The sequence below is a fragment of the Plectropomus leopardus genome, chromosome 3 (genome assembly GCF_008729295.1).
Source record: "Plectropomus leopardus isolate mb chromosome 3, YSFRI_Pleo_2.0, whole genome shotgun sequence".
In the NCBI taxonomy this organism is placed as follows: domain Eukaryota; kingdom Metazoa; phylum Chordata; class Actinopteri; order Perciformes; family Serranidae; genus Plectropomus; species Plectropomus leopardus.
Window position 1 is genome coordinate 9,733,048 of NC_056465.1, and position 19,044 is coordinate 9,752,091.

General features: G+C 38.4%; 1 protein-coding gene across 2 annotated transcripts in view; it reads right to left on the reverse strand.

Moving 5' to 3' along the window:
• The window catches only part of LOC121963985 (phosphatidylinositol 4,5-bisphosphate 3-kinase catalytic subunit alpha isoform-like), a 31,796-nt gene that overhangs the window by 5,385 nt on the left and 7,367 nt on the right, over window positions 1-19,044 (reverse strand). Inside the window, exons 5-25 of one of the 2 annotated variants that reach the window (XM_042514230.1) lie at window positions 18,552-18,678; window positions 17,989-18,198; window positions 17,469-17,563; window positions 16,814-16,969; window positions 16,021-16,266; window positions 15,380-15,465; window positions 14,279-14,384; window positions 10,913-11,065; window positions 10,584-10,718; window positions 7,254-7,378; window positions 6,285-6,366; window positions 5,772-5,936; window positions 5,333-5,436; window positions 5,023-5,194; window positions 3,772-3,872; window positions 3,532-3,653; window positions 2,892-2,970; window positions 2,585-2,755; window positions 2,264-2,381; window positions 1,266-1,417; window positions 5-167 (exon numbers count right to left, since the gene is read on the reverse strand). In XM_042514230.1, the coding sequence (XP_042370164.1) occupies window positions 5-167; window positions 1,266-1,417; window positions 2,264-2,381; window positions 2,585-2,755; window positions 2,892-2,970; window positions 3,532-3,653; window positions 3,772-3,872; window positions 5,023-5,194; window positions 5,333-5,436; window positions 5,772-5,936; window positions 6,285-6,366; window positions 7,254-7,378; window positions 10,584-10,718; window positions 10,913-11,065; window positions 14,279-14,384; window positions 15,380-15,465; window positions 16,021-16,266; window positions 16,814-16,969; window positions 17,469-17,563; window positions 17,989-18,198; window positions 18,552-18,678 (2,868 nt within the window). Of the gene's footprint in view, window positions 1-4; window positions 168-1,265; window positions 1,418-2,263; window positions 2,382-2,584; window positions 2,756-2,891; window positions 2,971-3,531; window positions 3,654-3,771; window positions 3,879-5,022; window positions 5,195-5,332; window positions 5,437-5,771; window positions 5,937-6,284; window positions 6,367-7,253; window positions 7,379-10,583; window positions 10,719-10,912; window positions 11,066-14,278; window positions 14,385-15,379; window positions 15,466-16,020; window positions 16,267-16,813; window positions 16,970-17,468; window positions 17,564-17,988; window positions 18,199-18,551; window positions 18,679-19,044 lie in introns of both variants that reach the window. The other variant, XM_042514223.1, reaches the window with a different exon arrangement.

The following is a 19,044-nucleotide window of genomic DNA, read 5'->3' on the forward strand; positions in this document are numbered from 1 at the left end:
TGACCTGTTCAGTTTTCTCCAAGGCCAGTGTCTTCCTAATGTAGGCAATGTCATCAAACGACTGCAGCTCAGGCATGCCAGAGCCCAGCATCATGGAGAACAGGTTGATGAAGAGGTTAGCATGCTGACGGATGGCCAGGTAGGCTTTATAACACATCTCCTGGAACCTGGAGGGAGATGGAAAGGGGGATGTGAGAGAGACAAAAAATAATGAACATTTTTATGAAATTTGTTTCCTGGCTGCAAGAGAAAACAAAAAGTGTAATAGTGTTTGATATTTTTCAGTTGGATGCCATCTAAAGAAGATTTTAGGGCTCTGATGTTCACGGCCAAATAAGTTGATGCGCAGTGGAAGCCAATAAATTTGTCAGCAGATGATAATGAGGATGAGGAGAAAGAGAGGCAAATTTCTAATTATGAGGAGCAATGATTATGATTATTTTGAGGAGCAATGGCTGCTATTTTTTGCATCAATGTACGTGTTTGGATGTAGAGTGGGAGCCAAAAGTGGTGGCATCATGAAGTGAATAACTTCACTGAAACAGACCCCAACTACTTATAAGGTCTAACACCTCGCTGTCCTTCCACTGACTACCTCCATCACAGCTGTCTGCCATGTTTGTTTTCACCTAGTATTCACCGCCAGAACTCTGACAAATGTAGGTCTAGTGTGATGCAAGAGTCACATGTATTCCAGTATGACTGTTGAGACTGGGGACAATTTGCAAAAAAAAAGTGATGTATCTACTTTAGGACCACATATGAAAGTGGCCTTAAATTAGATCTGAAAAGGTCCGATTTTGTGTGATTTGTGCTGTTCACACTGTTACGAAAAAAAAGACCTCACAAAAAAGCAAAAAAATAGGGGCATTTTTGCCTGCAGTCTGAAAGTAGCCAAGGGATCATCATTGTTAAGTCAGTTGGGGAAGTTGAGTAAAAACTACCCTTAGTCAGGCAAGAAAAATGTGCAGTGCTCCTTGAAACAAATAAAGTAAATTCAAACCTCCATTTCAATATTTTCATATAAAAACACTGTGCTCTATGGCACAGTGGTAAAAACAATGTCACCCTTTACCTTTAACTTAACCCATTTGAGCAAAACACACCTATAGAACACTTAAGTTGAAGCTAAAGTGGCTGACGATCAGACAAGAGCAGAGCTTTTGAGATGGACCAGCCAACAAACCAACACGCTGACTGATACGACTTACAGGAAGCAGATCAAAAAGGGATGATGACAGAAAATAGATAAGACGCCTCAGTACCTCTCAAACTCTTTGGTCTTTGCGCACTCCTGGGATCCCTTGCTGATGACGATGAGGAAGTCTTGTGTCAGTACAAAGGGCACTCGCTCTCTTTTGTAGCCAAATTTCTTTTTCTTATGATCCAGAAAATGGCCAAAATCTATATGAAACAACTGGACAGGAACAGGACAAAGAAAAAAACAGGAATACAAGCTTTAGCAACTCTAACGATTAAACCTCTAAATAAAAATCTACAGTACATATACTGTATACCTACAGGAAAAGACAAGGCATCTACAGCAATCTTTCAACACAAATGTCAAGTTGTTTTACAGAGATGAGTATACTGTATCTATAAATATGCTGAGTAATTGTTTAAACTTATTCAATTTATAAAATATGTACTAGACAATGACAAATCCCCACTAAATTAATATAAATGAAAAGAAAAAGGAAAATAAGTTACATCAAGCAGGATAGATAAAGCAGCCTACTAAGTGTGCATTCGGTTGGAGGCTCTGGATGAAAACTGTCCCCAGATAATTAATATAATTATTCTGTTAAAATATATACAGTCTAAAAAAATGAATCCAAATTTAAATTAAATAAAAGAAAACATTCTGAAGCCAATTACAGAGGAGAATAAATCTGCTTTAGCTATCTCTTCTACTGTATATTTCAGTTTCTAAACAACCGGTATGGTTAATGTAATTATTCAATTTTTTATTCTTTTTTGTGAGGTTATTTTGACATCTTCATATTTTTGTCTGTATTATTTGTGAAAAAAAAAAAAAAAGAGGCAGCTTACAAAGTTTCATTTTCAGATCTTTTGATAACCTTACTTAAATTTGACTAGGATTAAAACAATAAGGTTAAGGTTAGTCAGCATAAGTGAACCTTCAAGTGTGGTTAATTATCAATCATATCTCAATATGTGTATGTATACCATGCATGGAAATTGTTACCTCCCCACCCTTGACCAAAACTATGTGCATTGTATGTTTGCATAAAGAAGTTACCTGTCCATCATCTTTGACCATTATGTTGCTGTTGTGTCTGTCTCCTATCCCGAGGATAAATGTAGCTACACAGTAGCCAGCGCAAGATCTTGTAAACAGATCCACAGCCATGTCATACCTGCAATAAACAAACACACGCCCAGATATACCAGTAAGTAGTAACAATATTAATATTGGATTTTGAAAATAAATAAGCAACGAGAAGGTGTTTAAAAGTAAATGGACTGTTACTCTCATTTCTCATTATTGTCCACTAACGTTCTATACTGTCTAATGATGTGAAGATGCTGTAAGAAATAATATCAGCAGAGAAACACTCACATTTCGCCCTTGTTCTTATCCTTAAGCCACTGATGCAGAGTGTTTGAGTTGAACTGCAGGGCTCCTTTCAAGCCTCCTTTACACTGAATCTGCATGATGGTGTGGGAGCTGCGAACCACTTCAATGAGACCCACACAGTCTCCTAATGACAGACAGCCATAAGGAAGCATCCTGGAGGCACACAGAACAGATTTTCTTAGCCTCATGCACTGCGGCAGGCAAGAGACCGAGAATAAAGAAACTGAAACAAAAAGATAAAGAGAGAAAGAGAAAAAAAACAACAGAGATAATAGGGGAGAGATAGTACCGAAGGTCCAGTCCCTGATTCTGCCAAATATTCTCCATGATTTTAATAATCTGCAACGTCAGCATATCCTGCCGCAGGTCTACGACACAAACACACACACACACACACAATGAAGACAGTTGCAGTTAATAGCATCCTGGGAGACTGACGGATTATACTCATGCACAACATGAGGACGATTATGATTGTAATAGACAGCCATTACAGAGAAGCTCTGCAGCCGCTAAAAAGCACCTCACAGTTTATGTCAACATTTAGGATCCTGACTGGGAAATATGCTGCATCGCTTTAAAGCAGAAATCAAGAGTTCAGAGTTTGTGTAATTGGCATGTGGTGGTAGGAGTGTAAAAAAAAAAAAAAGTTACACACACGTATATATATATATATATGTGTGTGTGTGTGTGTGTGTGTGTGTGTGTGTGCATGCGCATGTGTGTTGCTGCCTACATCTTTGCAACAGCTTTAGGGGTTTACAGGAAATGTGGTCATGTTTTGACAGTCATAAGCACCGACAATATCACATGCTTAAAATAGAAGCTTCCTATAATCCTCAGTATTAAGGCTTATCATCAAAGGGAGGTATGAGAATTTATTTGGCAACGAAACATTTATGTCAAATGCTATGGCATGTGTGTGTTACCGTCTCCATTTTTGAAGATGATCTCATTGTTCTGAAAGAGCAGCTCGGACATGATGTCAGGGTTCTCCCAGTTCAACCACAACGGCCTCTTCGCTGATGACATGATCCTGCATTCATCTAACCTGTGGGCAGATCAATTCAAGTTATTAAACGATGACATCATTTTTTAACGACCCAACTTAGGCACACAAACACACACAGCACTGCGCATACAACAGCTCATTTAATACTGTGTCTAACCTCAAGTTTCCCAGTTGGTGTGCAGGGTTGAGAGGAGAGGTGTAGTTTTGCAGTGCATCCATGTAGTCTGGTCTCTTCATCTGGTCCACAAGAAACCGCATCTGGACCTCCACAAGACACACACACACACAAACACAACAGACACGAGCATTTGCACATAAATGTGTGTGAATGCAAGCCATTTACACACACGCATCCACAGAGAAATCTTCTAAAAAGGACTGCCTTTGTGTGGTGTTATGGCTCAGGTCGAATTATGAATTTAACAAAGCCACAAATAGTTGAATGAATAATAACACGTTGCGACATAGAATAGTTCATCAGGGTCGTTATCTGCTGTAGCTACAGCATTGATTGAGAATCCCATAAAAGGAGCCCTTCACAAGATGAAATAAGCACTTCACTAGTGTTTTACAAATACGAACCTGAGAAAAGTAATGCTATTCTTTTAGGGCTCTCCAATGAGTAAAACTACTCCAAAGGTGACCTATGTTTGTCCTCGCTGTTGATCGCTCTTTTTTTAAAACTTGAATTCTTCCTCTGAATGCAGAGTTTCCTTTTTAGGTGGAGCAACAACTCCAAAAACTTTTCTTGGACACCTCTGAGGGTTGCAACGGTATGAGATTTTCATGGTACGCTAACGATAATCACAGTACAAAACTATTGCACTATCACGGTATTACAGAATTATTATTATTATTATTATTATTATTATTATGAATTGCCAGAATGACCCTTAAAGGAATGATTATAATTCATCATTATAATTAAGACTTGAAACTATTTTTTAATGTAAGCATTTGTAAAATGTCTCCCTTTTAAAAATAACCAAAATAAATGTGATATTCGCCAACCAGTTGCATTTTTTTAATATCATAGATATGCAGATCTACACGGTATATCAATCATCAACTTTCATATCATGGTATACCTTAAAACCGATTTATCGCTGCAATCCTACTTCCACCATACTCTTAGCTGCTGCTCCATCACGATGTTCTTTCCCTCCATTCTGCCCCCTTTAGCTCTGGCTGGTTGACGTAAATTGCATCACTTCATGGCGCATGAAAGTCGCCACAGACACCAGACACTTTCACTCCTGTATACTGTGAAACACAAAGAGCTCTCCCTGACGGCGATAAGCTTAATGAGTCCATTCTGGGAACTCATTCAGCGAGGGCCGCAGTGTAGCTTTAAAATAACAACGGCTTTGTTCCTGTGAGTATGTGAGTGTGCTGTCGCCCTCCTTACCTTCTGCGTCTCATCCTTCTTCTCCTGTTTGAGGATGTCAGTGAGGTTAATGAGCTTCTCCATGGCCTCTACCTGCCTGCTCAGGTGTTTGAGGTACATGCCACACGCCCTGCAGTATGCCTCTAGCAGCAGCCCAAACCTCTGGCTCACTGTTTTATTGTGCATTTCTGACCTGTGAGGAAGCGGCAAAGAGAAAAGGGAAACAAGGAGTGGAAGCAGGGAGGTAAGATGAGTTTTTAGCTTTCTAGAAAGAGACAGAGTAAGGAAGGTAAATAAACATGAAGAAAAAGCAGTCTGAATAGTGACTCACTTGAGATGCCAGAAGAAGAAATGACCTATCCTTTGATTGGTCAGGGCCTTTTTGAGGAGGAATCGGGCCAGGGGATTGTCAAGATACTGCTCATATTTTAATACCTAGGACAGGAAGAGAGAGAGAAAAGATTGGAGAAAAGAGCAAGAGGAGATGCACAGAGGAGGTTCAGATTAGTCATTTCAGACGCTATTATGTCTCTCAACATGAAGTCTCTGCACACCGAGTAACAAATACAACCGGAAAGTCTTCAACACAAAAGAGCAGCAGCATTCAAACAGACAGAACTCTGGCTGCCAAGGACACTCAGGCAGAGAAAGGTACTTCACAGTCCACTTGAATCATAGTACTTGTCGTTCCTCAGTGTCTTCCTTTTTACCCCATCATTTCATCAATCTCTTCCTTGTTTTCAATAGCCCCGACTCTCGATTAGACCTACCTGTACAAGCTGGATGAGGTACTGTGAGAGTTTGTCGTCAGTCAGGTATTTTTCAAGGCAGCGTACAGCAAAGTGCCTGACCATGGGGTCTGGATAGTTACAGTCCAACAGCTCCATGGCCTGCTCAGGACGGATAGACGGCCATTCCTTTAACAGACAGTACATCTGGAAAACATACAAGCCAAAACATGTGAATTTATACTCAGAAGTAAATTATATAAATCACCCTTTGAGTTGTTCTGTTTCAAGTTTGTAATTTTGCAAGATAATGTTGCTAAAATACAGAAGTATCAAATGCAGAAGTATACATTCAAATTTAAAAACAAAAGAGCAGTCCATTTCTAACAACTTGATTTAAGTAGTCAATTATCGAATAGATGGAATACATTTTTATTGAAAATACATTATGGAACAGTTGAGCTGAGAACATCTTTCTGTAACTCTGCTTCTTCTGGCTTATCAGACAGATTAAGTATGTATATAACACGCAGGTATGAAATAGCATGGCATTACCTGTGCTACTTCATCTCTGGAGTTCCATTTGACAGCGAGAAGGATCTTGGGAAGAATCTCAGGGATGTTCATGCAGTAGTGTCTGGTAAAGAAAGGAAAACTAGATCACTACTTTGTGTTGCTGTACATCTTAATTGGTTGTTTCTTCATATCTACATCCTGCATGCAAGAATACATCACAAATGTGTCATTTATTCACATGTATTCATCATACATAATTTGGTAATGGATATACTGCGTTCACATGGAATCAGACAGACAGTAGAAGGCACCTTCTGGACGGCAGGGAATAAACAAACAAACAGTCCGACAAAATGGGTAAAACAAAACACACGACAACTAGGGATCAACCAATATTGTTTTTTTCAGGGCCGATACCAATTGTTAGTAATTAATTAGACCATTCATTTTATCTGTGATTAGTTAAATAAAATGTCAATACAGATAATCTGCAAAATGCCAGATATCGGCCCCAATAATTGGCCAGGCTGATAATCTGTCAACCCCTAACGACAAGCCTATTGCTTATGAAGAATGGGATTCAAATTTTTTTTGTGTTTATTACGTCATGTATTTATTCCAGTCATGTCTAGTAATTGTCCAGATCGCTCATGTTTTCTCCTTGTGTGACGAAGCAACGTAAAATCCGGTTTTAAATTCCATCATGGAGGACAGCAAAAAGCTGAAATATTTTAATATTGAACTGTGATGCCATCTTCTGTTACCATTGCTGGCTTTCTCTGTCAGCCTCACCTAATATTACCGTCCTACTCTCATCAAAGAAAATGATATCTAGTTTCCTGATTCCATGAAAACGCAGCACTAATCTCAGAAATGTATCCTTTTTTTAAAAATGCATGTTGTATAGAAACAAAACAAAATGTTTTAACCATCTAGGATAAACTTGTATTGAATCTGTTTTTACATACAGGTACAAATGCGTCTGAAAATTGCTGGCTGGAAGGTTACCTGTGCCTCCAGAGGAAGTCTTTCTCCTGCTCAGTGATTTCTGAAAGAGGGTCTCTGTTACTCAGCTGTCTCATCTGCTCGGTGTCGCTCTCTGTCAGGGCGTGATCTCTGGCCGACCGGTTGCTCTGAAAGACAACAAAGAAAATACATTAATAAACACTGCAGTCTTACATAAACACTGTCATAATTAGCTTGTTGGTTGTCATGTTTTTCAAGTTACTATACAAGACCCCTACATTTACTTCATTGTAAAACACAGGGTAACACAGTAAAACATGGTTATATTATTATTTACCTCTTTTATCATACCCAAGTACACTAACTAGCAGCGTTACTTTGTCGCTTTTGGTTAGAGTTTCCATTTGTTATTTTTTTTCTTGCATCACAGTATCTTTAGATTTGCCTGTCTGGATATTCAGCCATGCAGCCATTATGAGAAACAATAATGGCCTGGAGCATTAACAACTGTTATCCATTAAGATCCATTACTATTAGGAAAGCTTCTCCAACAACTCAAGGCACAGATAAAGGAATTATTTAATGCACCATATTATGCTATCATCTTAAATAAATCAACACTAAATGGACCAGCTCTCTTGGATCACACACTATCTGGTGGACCTGGAACAACAGGCCAGCTCAAAAATATGTCTATTTGCTGTAGTCATTTACGAGAGCCCCACTCTTGTACTATAATCTAAATAATTCAAACATGCTCACCACAGTTTACAACCACAGTTCTAAATGAGTGCACCGAGATAACCATCGTTTTTTTATACACAGTCAGGTTTTTGTCGACATCAGCAAACCTTAGAGTCACATTATTTATGGTAAAATGAGAAGCTGTGTTCAAGCTGTGTTCAAATCATCTTCAGATCTGGAGCCAAGCAGCTCGCATCTCTGAGGCGTAAAATTCATTTGTAAATGTATTTAAAGGGCTGTATTTTTCTGGCACTTGACTTGAAAATAATGAATACTAATGAAGCATTTCCTTTTTTGGACTTCATCTTAACATGTACACAGCAAAACTAATCATTCATGTTTGTAGGTATTGAAAGTTTGAAAAGAGAAAGAAAGGGGAGTTGTTTTCAATTAAATATTTTCGGTTTCTGCTGTCAGTCAACGACATTAAGATCAGATCATTATTTTAGGATCATGATGACATCATCAGACAAGTTTAAAGAAATACAATGTAACTACAGTACCTGAGCTGTGATATCAGCTATATTGACATTTTACATGAATGATGACAGGGAAGGTGGTGAAGGAACAAAAGGATCAACTATTCAACACGGCCAAAAAGCATCCATTATTACCTCGAAATGTGTGTAGAAACGTGTTTTATGCTTGTAAAACACAATAAAATCTCAGCAACACACACCAAGGTGCTATACATGTGGCTGCAGAATAACAAACCCTTAATTTCTGAAATGTTTAGAGTGGACATCGACACTGTGACAGAGGCAGAGCACAACTGGAGCGTGAGCTGCCAGATGCTGTGAAGATTCAGCTGTTAACAACCCCGACAATTCCCTAAAATCCTGAATTTGATCTTCTTTCTTTTGTTTATCACTTTGCCAAAGGCACAGAATCTGTAGCTAAATTGTTACATTCATACTTGTCTAAACAAAGTCAGATTTGTGACTGTATATGTGCAATTTTAATTGAAATTTTAATTGTGCCTTTTCTGGCCAAGCTCAAGTCCGATGATGTTATCATCACATCATGTACTGAGTTGGGCAATCCTCCTCACATTTGACACACATCATGGATAACTTGACACATTGTCTCACACCGTTCACATCCTCTCACATGGCAGAGTAACTCCAGGCACACACAAGTCATGCTTCTCCTGCCACACATCATCTAGAAATCTGATAAGATTACATCACTGACACCATCATGAATAACTGAACACAGCAGCTTACAGCGGCGCTATTGAGCCACATGAAAAGTGTTGGGAACCAACTCAGTTAACAAAGTTTACATCAACATGGATTTTTTTTATAGTTTATTGCTGTGCTTGAAATTAACTATATTTAATAAATCACTTGGTGACCTAAATTTACTCATATCAATTTTTTTAATAAATTGTCAGGAATAAACTGAAAAGGTCTAGAATATTTATTGACACCTAATGATACAGCACATTTAACCAAATAATGGCACTAACTGTTACGTTATTGTAGACACTGTTCACAAGATTGTTTTTTGACTTAAGTTGAGCAGTTTTTTTTTTTCATTTTTGTTTTTTTTGCTTGTCAGTGTACTGTCTATGAACTTTTGGGAATGTTTTGGTGCCCAGATTTTGCTGTGGAGTGAGTGCTTCTGACTTCCACGCTACTCTTTGGTACAGAGAGCTGCATTGCGGGCAGTGTCATAAAGGGAGTGAGACTCTGCACTGTAAGGCTCTGTGATAACATGATTTTTGCTCTTGTGCTTAGAAGTGGTGAATTTAAAGCTCACAACAACTTAATATGACACACTCTTGGGCTTTTCTTTTGTATCTAATGTCGGAAAAAATGTTAGCAGTTAGAATAGAACAGAATAGAATAGGTCTTTATTGTCATTGTAACATGTAACATGTAGCTTGTTTACTATATGACAATAACACTGCTGTCACACTGAATGTCCCGCTGAGTCCCTCAAACTTTAAAACTTTAAATGAAAAAAAAAAAAAAAAACCTAAATTGTATTGACATGCCAAATCTGATTTGACTGGCACAGTTCTGTGTCGGGTATAGCCCTATTTAACACCCACATATTAAAAAAGATTCAATAACACCCAAATGTAATCACAAGTAGTGTCTTACACAACACACATATCCATTCACATTGCTTCCACACTACCATCACCACTAATTTAGCAGATTCACTCATTACATGTAATGCCCTCAACAAGGGTACAATCTCACCTCGCATTAGGACCTCATAAATCAATGTCAAATTACCTCATGCTACAAGGGAATTTAATGAGAGCTGGAATTCGAACACCTTCATTAATACCATCCCCATCTCTCCTAATAACTCTGAACACACTATGTTTTTAAGAAATGCATATTTCAGCTCTGTTACTTCCTAAATTTACCTACTTGTTCAATGGAAATATGAAGGCAAAAATTTATTTTACTATTTTTCACTGCAGTGTTTTTCTTTATTGCTTGATTTCACACCCACTTCTGTCACCAGCATCATACCTGCTAGCTCTCTACCGATCTTTGATATGTCACTTTAGCGAATATTTCTTAACTCTTATTTGAGTTTTAAAACATAAAACAACCCACTGTACCTTTCAGTCCACTGATTGGAGGCTGTCTAGCAGATTATTACCTGTCCAGAGAGGTTGTAGTTGAACCCCAGTTCTCTTGAGATGGTCCAGTTTGCATGATCCTCTACTGCATTCATATCTGGATATTTGACTGAACTACTGAAGTGGTCAAACTCCAGCTCCAGACATGGAGTTTCCTTAACAACAGAGATTTAAAGAAATATCATCACAATGTGTCAATTACAGTTTCTCACAAAACAGTCAAACTCTCAGTTAAACATCGAGACCTGCAACTTTCTTATACCCCATTTCTGGCACAGTCCCCATCTGAACATGACAGAAATTTCAATTTTTTTTAACTATTAAAAAATAATATGCCAAATTTGGATACCTTATTAGGGTTGGATCCCGTGACTCCTATGGGGTTGAGGAGGTCTTCAAGGCCGTGAGGGACAGGCCAGAGGTTCAGAGCCATTTTGTTGGCCACCAAAGTGTGAGTGTAGTCAAACAAGTTGATATTACCCCAAGCTAGCGGACAGTGCTCCTGAAGGCAGAAAGAGAAGAGAGAGAGACCCACTGATTGCAAATGTAATTAGTTTCAATATGAGATACTCATGGGAATAAAAAGACACAAACACAGATGGTGAATAATTTTGTGTAGAAGAGATTTTTAACACCATCATATTCTTTACACATTAAGGTTTCCTTATGCTTGGGACACATTAAAAGCAGCGACTTAGAAAAAAGCCTGTATCAAATACAACATCATACAATACACTCATATAATAGTCACTGGATATAGTAATAACAAAAAGTGCTTAAGCAAAGTGAGCACAGCCAATAGCACGTTAACAAGTAAGCTCAGCTTTTAGTTTGCTTAGTATAGCCAAACTTATTCCATGTCATCCCCCATGATTAACTGGACTGATGAAACTCTCAACTCGTATTGGGTTTTACCCTATTTAAATAGTTTAATGTCTTCAGTTGGGCAGATAGAGGAGATGCTCTTTGTTGGATGCTGTTTGTTTGCCTTCAACGTGTTGGTTTGCAGCATGCTGACACTTTGACAAAAATTACCCGGAGGGAAGGAAAATTCAAAATAAGATCCCATATATTTTCCAGCCTATGTCTCATAAATAACCAAGCTCACTTTAGTATCAAAGATTTTGCCTCCCTTTTGTCGCAGCCCGATCCTAATTTAAGAACTTAAAATGCACCTTTTTCTCTCTCACTGCACTGATCTTTATTTGTCTGAAATAATCCGCTCTTTAGAAAACAATAAGATCAAAAAGAAAATTCGACTGGCTTATACATTAACCTGCACTATTTCAGAATTGTCTCACTTCTGAGAAGCCTATGAGAACAGCACAGGAACTCCGGCTTAATTATTTCTCTGCATCTTATTTCTCCTAAGGGAGGTTTGAGGAAAAATATGAGCAGTAATATTTTTCTTAGAAGGTTTCAGTTATAAAGATGTTGGTGAATTTTAACAACTTGTAATAGATTTTCATTGATTTTACAGACATTTCACAGGTTTAAGACAGCCCAGCCCTCACACAGTAATAGATAAAATTATATTGTATAATCAATTGAACTCTTTATTGGACCTTTCTATGAGTGCTTGGTTATGAGATTATTAATTGTGGCACAGAAGACAGTAAAAGCATAAAGTCTTGGCAATACGTACAACCTTTTCATCTTTAGGTATAAAGGTTATCGAACAACTTTTAAACTGCAGAACTTCTGCTGGAGCTACCATGTAAGTCCTCACAAAGGCTGAGGAAATATTTAAGATAACATCTTGATCTTCAGAGTAAGTCTTCACTAAGGGGCAGAGATAGAACCAGGTGACAAAAGGCTGCATGTTGAGGCAGATAGAGTTACATGCAGACGGCCAGTCAAAACACGCCTATTTATAGTAAGTGCTGGAACAAAAGGCTACTGTAGAGAAGTGTTTGTCTTTCATTCAGGTGGGGCTTGAAAGAGCATCCGCTAACCTGACCTAAGCCGAGCCTGGCGCGGTATGGGATACGGCTCACTGCAGGTGTCTGTTACAATATCCATGTCTGGCATTCATTGACACACACACACGCACGCACACACACACACACACACACACACACACACACACACACACACACTCTCTTCCTCCAGCTTTTCCACCACAAGAGATGGCAGAAAAATCAATCAGTGTGGGTGTGTGTTACAAGTATCAGACCCAATGCACAAAACACAGACACGCTCCAGACAGTTTTACACCACATGGTTCCTAAACACAGTGTAAACTGTCACTTTTTATTGTAAATCTGATTTAAGACTTAACAATGTGTTAATATTCTGCTACACAAAGGACAAATCACTTCTCAGTTAATTCAATGGATTCCTGCCAACTCCTCAGCTAGAATTTTGTATGATCTGATTATTTCAGTAAACAGTTTTTCTGTTGTCAAAGTCTTAATTTCAAATGCTTTGATAGAAGTTTGAGAGAGAACATTAGGTCCTCTAACAACATGCCATCAGCGTGGCTTGCACCAGTGAAGCATATTCTAACATGAATGGAAAAGTCCCTTCTACTCGATTGTGTATCTGTTGATGTTTTCTGCCACCACAGCGCTCGTGGCTGATTAGTAATTAAACAGAGCCAAAGACGATACCACAGCTCCCATTCACCTTGGACACATATACTCAGACAGACTGACACATAGATTAGGGTGTAGTTTCATACACCAATACCACCATGTTCTCACACACACACACACACACACACACACACACACACACACACACACACACACACAGGTACCTATACATATAAGATCCTTCAGTATGGCTTAGCATGCCAGTCTTGGATAAAGACTGAGACACATGGAGGTCATCTGCTCTCTGCCAACATTAAGCTGCGATTACTGCAGAGCTGTCTGTATATCTGTAATATAACATACACTCCTATTGGTATTCGTATGATCAAGTATAAGTTTCCTTTGGCAAACATGAGTTCATATTTATTTGTTTGTTTGTTTGTTTGTTTGTTTGTGGCAAGTTATGGATTATTTTGTGTTTTATATCACAAAATTCAAAAATATGTGATTTGATTCAACTATTGTACTGTTGCATTTTCCCTTCATTAAAACAAATACTGTTCTATGGTTATTCATAACTAAATGGGTTAAATGGCTTAGATATACTCCTTTTCCACTAAAAGCCCCACACTAAAAATAGGCTATAGATTAATTTCCCACTGCCAGTAGACCTGAGCTGTGTACACAGCTCTGCAGAAAACAAGTTGTTACGATGTTAATGTTACAGACAAGCTAGAAACTGGTAAGTAAACAGTAAAAAGCAGCATGTAGGCCAATGAAAATGTTGGAATGATTACTTTTTTATATCACTTACTTATTCAGTCCCTACCTCAAACACTGACTAATTTGGAACAATGTTTGATGTTTGAGACAGGCGGTATTTTGTAGTGGCGTGTAACTGAATGTTGCCAGTGAAGGGCTAAAATTAGCCCGTTCACCCAGTTGCTGTATTTCCATCATTGCCGATCGGAGCTGATAAATACCCATGACCACTGCAGACTCACTGACCGGGGTGTAAAAGCGGATTGTTACATTTCCCATTACATACAAAAGCCAAATGTTAGTGGGTTTTTTGTGCAGTGGGAAAGAGGCTTAAGATGCTTCCAAATTTTGCAATCCAATTTCCTGTCAACTGCAATTGCACTGTGAAGTCATCATTTCACTGCTCTCTATCCTACCTCTTTGGCTCCCTTCCTGCCCTTGACAGAGCAAATGGAGAGGCAGAGTCTGGCAGCACGAGGTATGTCTGGGATGTACATATCATACGTGAGCCACTCATTCCACCTGTAGATAAAGGACGAAAGGGACAATTTATAAGAAGGGAGCCAACAAAACAACCAGAAACAATCTCAAAAGCCACTTAATTCTCTGATGTGCACTAAACAAAGTGCTTCCAGTAATAGAAAACTGAATGCTCAGACACCTTACACTGCTATTACAAAGGGCTGCGTTGAGCTTATACTTTCAGCAGCTTCTTTTAGCTGTCCAGGGGTAAAAGAGTTAACCAGACTTGGGTTTAACAGTAATGTAATACAGCAGTTTAGTGTTACGAGCAGGCACTAAACTGTTAATGCTACCCTCCTGTCTTAGACTACTTAAAGTAAATTAGCGGTGTAAATAGCCTAAAGCACTGTTTCAGTGAAATAAAGGGAAAGTGAATTTAAAAAGCTGTAATTTTCATTGCCATAATTTATCATATTGTATTGAATCTCTTTTTGTTTGGTTTGATTTTTCACTGTTTAAATACTGTCAATCACATTGTTTAAGCACTTTGTAAAAGCTTTTCACCAATTAATTTATTGTCTTAATTAATGTGTCATGCATTTAAGGACTGCTGTAGTGACTAAAATGTAAAATGTCAAATTAGGGATGCGCGATAATATTGGCATGTCATCGGTATCAGCCAATATTGAAAGAATGAAAAAAAAAAAAGAAAGATCTGAATCAGCCAACATGCTGATTTTTGCCTATATTACAAACAGATTTTTTTTAACGACAAAGTGAAAATGTACAAAATATCAACCCTATGTTGAAGTGTTTTTCTTATTTTGCACTATGAATGAACATTAAATAGCATTTTATTTTATGTTTCCATCAGCTGATAGGTCATCATGATAAGAGTATGCATAATATGATGATAATTCCACTACAGAAAAGATAAAAGGTGGGGGAAAAAAGTGGATATATCGATATCGGTAGTGATTATAAGCCAAATGAGATGATACATATTGGTATATTTTCGATAACAGCAAATCATGCATCCCTTGGTGGCTAATTACCTGGGGTTGGAGCAGGGTACTCTCTGTGTGTTGACATTGTCACACATCTGTTCACCTCCATGGTAAATGCCAGTTCGCACATATATCTATAAATATACAAGAGAAGCAAAATGCAACAAGAAAAAAACATTATTGAAAACACTAATACAAGATGTGATATCTCTTCAATATAACATTTTCCTATTGCACAACCTATCTCAGAAGAACACCATTAATAGCATGTAACAGCTGTCATGATAAATGATCATTATACTTAAGAGGCATGGAGTCTGGCAGTTTTGTTTTGTGAAGACATTACATTTACACAAATGATTCATGACAGCACAACATGAACAACGAGAACTGCTCTCCCTCTCTGTTCACATGAGACCTGGACAATGACTGTTTGTTTCCACAGGAAGTGAGGGAGCTGGAAGATGGGACACTTTGGACAACTGAAATAACAGTCAACTGATTTTGCTCAAAATATCTTCATTCAATAATCTGCAAAAATACAACAAAAAACAACCACTTTTTTTTTTTTTATAACAAAAAGATCATTATTCTCACTTTGGCTGATTCTAATCTACTACCACCCATGTAAGAATAGAGCATAGATAGGGGTGATTCAATTGAGACACAGACACTGGTATATTCCCCACCTTGTCTATGTCTCGTATATTAACGTTAACATAGGTGGCACACAGGATCCGGATTCGCAGCGTTCCGTTGATAGTCCACAGCGACTTGGCAGCTGCCTCGCCATTCATATAGGATGTTGCCGTGGAAATGCGGCGAGAGTATGATGGCATGACAAAGTTGTCTGTTGGCAACTGAGAGTATAGGCTGTCCTTCGCCATTAGCATCAGGTTAGGCATCCTGCCCAGCATGATGCAACTACGGATATACTAGAGGGAGAAAGACAGAGGGAGGGAATGACGCAGAGGAGGTTGGTTAGAACAAAAGTACACAGAGCTGCTAGTGTTACAGCGTGCATAAGTGTAACCAGTGATAGCAATTGGCTGTTTTCCAGCAGCTTCAGAGGAAACAGTGACACTTGGTGCATCTTCTACTTCTACGATCTTGCTCACATAGACTCAGAGCGTGGGCTCACATCAGTGCGCATGAGGAAACGGTTCCAGTGTTTTTATGAATGTTGTCCACAATGGTTACAAAAAATAAAGCATCTGAAATGCATTAGGCTTTGGCTATACCTTGATACGGATTATCAAAAGTCCTGGATCAGCATCTCAGTGCTGAGTTTGATGGCTTTCTGTGCAGACTGCCCCCAACTATGCCTGCTAATTTTCCTCATGCTTCAATAAGCATTCCAACTCCTCATTCATGTAAGCCAGCAATGGTTACACTTATCATTTACTGTCATTTAAGTTCAGAATTTTCACAAGTTAAATGTTTTCTCAATTATATTTTTTCAAAAATATTTTGGTCTCTTACCTTATACTGGCTTATGGGGTACTTTTCCAGCAGGTACTCATCACAGCCACAAACTTTGAGGATGTATTTACCCTGATATTCTTGAACACACATCTTTAGCTGCTCTGGAGACAGCAACATGCTGCGTGTCTTCTTACGAATGGCCTCTGCAATCACCTTTAGGACAAGATACATGCATATAGTCTACATTAGATGATTATGAGGGTTAAAGCTGGAATAATCAACTTGCAATGCCCAGGGGCCATTTTTGCAAAATGATAGGAGGCCAGGGACCAGTTGAAGCAGCCCTGCACAAGTCAGGTGCACACAGGGGCAGCATTTCTAGGATTTTTTGGACATTTTGGACTCTTCATCTGCCATGGGGTTCAGGTGATCCTCCCAAGCCACTTTTTTTTAAAAAAAAAAATAGTTGATCCTACTTTTATGTTTTTTCATGCACTATGGAAAATCATTTATATTCTAAGTACAAAAAAGGGCAAAGCAATTCATTGTTATTGTGAATTAGAAAATGGTTGGCAGACCACCCTCCACCCAGTAAGTTGAGTATCACCAGCCGAGCGTAACACCTTTTAATTTCTTCATTTTGAATTAAAAAATTAAGGTTGCACATGTCTGATTCATTGTCTTTTTTTATTTCAGCACAAATTGATCCCACCTGTTCAGGCACACAGTCATGGTTGATCTTCAGCGTGTACTTTTGTTTGTCATTGTTTGGAGACACAATCACCCAAATCACAACAATAATTTGACCTACAAAAAGAGACAGAAAAAAGACAAAGCTCAGGATAAAATAAAAAAAATCAATAAATCAAATTTTACTTGAGCAGAAACCCCAGAAACAATAACCAGCCACCTCTAATAATCCTGAGGTCTGAGGGTATTGTATCGAGCTTCACAGTTGTAGCACATCAATCCATTCATTGAGTGCCCTGGATAGGCTTAAGCCTTAACAATGGATAGGACTGTGGGTCCTATCCATTGTTAAGGCTTGCTAGTAGAGATCAAGTATTGATAGAAGGCTAAAACGATCACCTCTTGCTCTCTGTTGTCCCTTTATTGTCTTCTAGTGCTTTTTTGTGTATCATTGTTAAAAAAAATAGTAAGAAGTATTTTTTTTCTGCAAAATTGGTTCAATTGTACACTGAAAAAAGAAGACCATTCAAGCTGTTGCCTACCTTTGTCGAGTTTGCTATAGATGTGTTTGGGAAGTTCCTGTGTGGATTCCACATTGGGTGGGTAAACATACAGCGCTCTGCTGTGGGGCCCACTGGCATCTCTCAGCTCCACAGAGTCTTTACAAACATTCAGGATGTTTCTCCTGAAGTCCTGAACCTCGGGGTCCTTCACAAGGTCAAACTCACACACAGGCATACCAATGGCGAAACCTGACAGAATGGAAAACAGAGTCTTTTAAGGCAATTTTGGCTAGATAGGTGCATTTAGAGATACACAGAAATAATGTTTTATTTTAGTACGTCATCACTGCTTATTAGTAGGGGTAACATAGCTCAGGCATGCTTTTTCATTCCCAACTTTATTTGTAGATACATTTGTAGATTTACTTTGTTTGCATCAGCTAAAAAGCTGGTAATTTACTGAAACTTTTTTGCATCTTTTTTTATTTCCCATTCAATTATTCATGTTCCCAACTACATTTTTTTTTACTTTCATTTAACTAAAAACAAAAAAAATAACAAAGTGATAAAAACAGTGTTATCAGATGAGAAAAACCTCTCACCAATCTCTCTGTTGAGGATCTTTTCCTCTCTGTTGCCAACTGGTTCAATGACCTTGAGGAAGGGCTGGAAGAGTCGGAGGTCACACAGCCTCCGGGTCTCATCATAGAACTCTTCCCGCTCTGCTTCCTGCAGGCAGGAAAAAAAAACAAAACAGGCAGTGTTCAAACATTTCCACTTTCTTTTTTCATGAAAAGCATTGGTGAATTTCTGTTAGAGCTGAAGGCCTTCCTGCAGGTGTAGAACGGATGTTTTGAAAAAGAGCAATTGTGTGTTTTTAAGTACAGAGAGCTGAGATCCGTTAAGTTTTGCAGAGAGGCAAGAAAAATCTGAACTACTTATTTTTCACAACAAAGCGGAGGCATTTTTCTCTGAAATCTTCAGAGATCAAGAAAAATTACAGTATTTGATGAGTCCCAGAGACCTTTTTATTTTTAATAGCACCTATGGCTATTACACCATTCATCTTTATAAACAGCAATGGATTTCCATCAT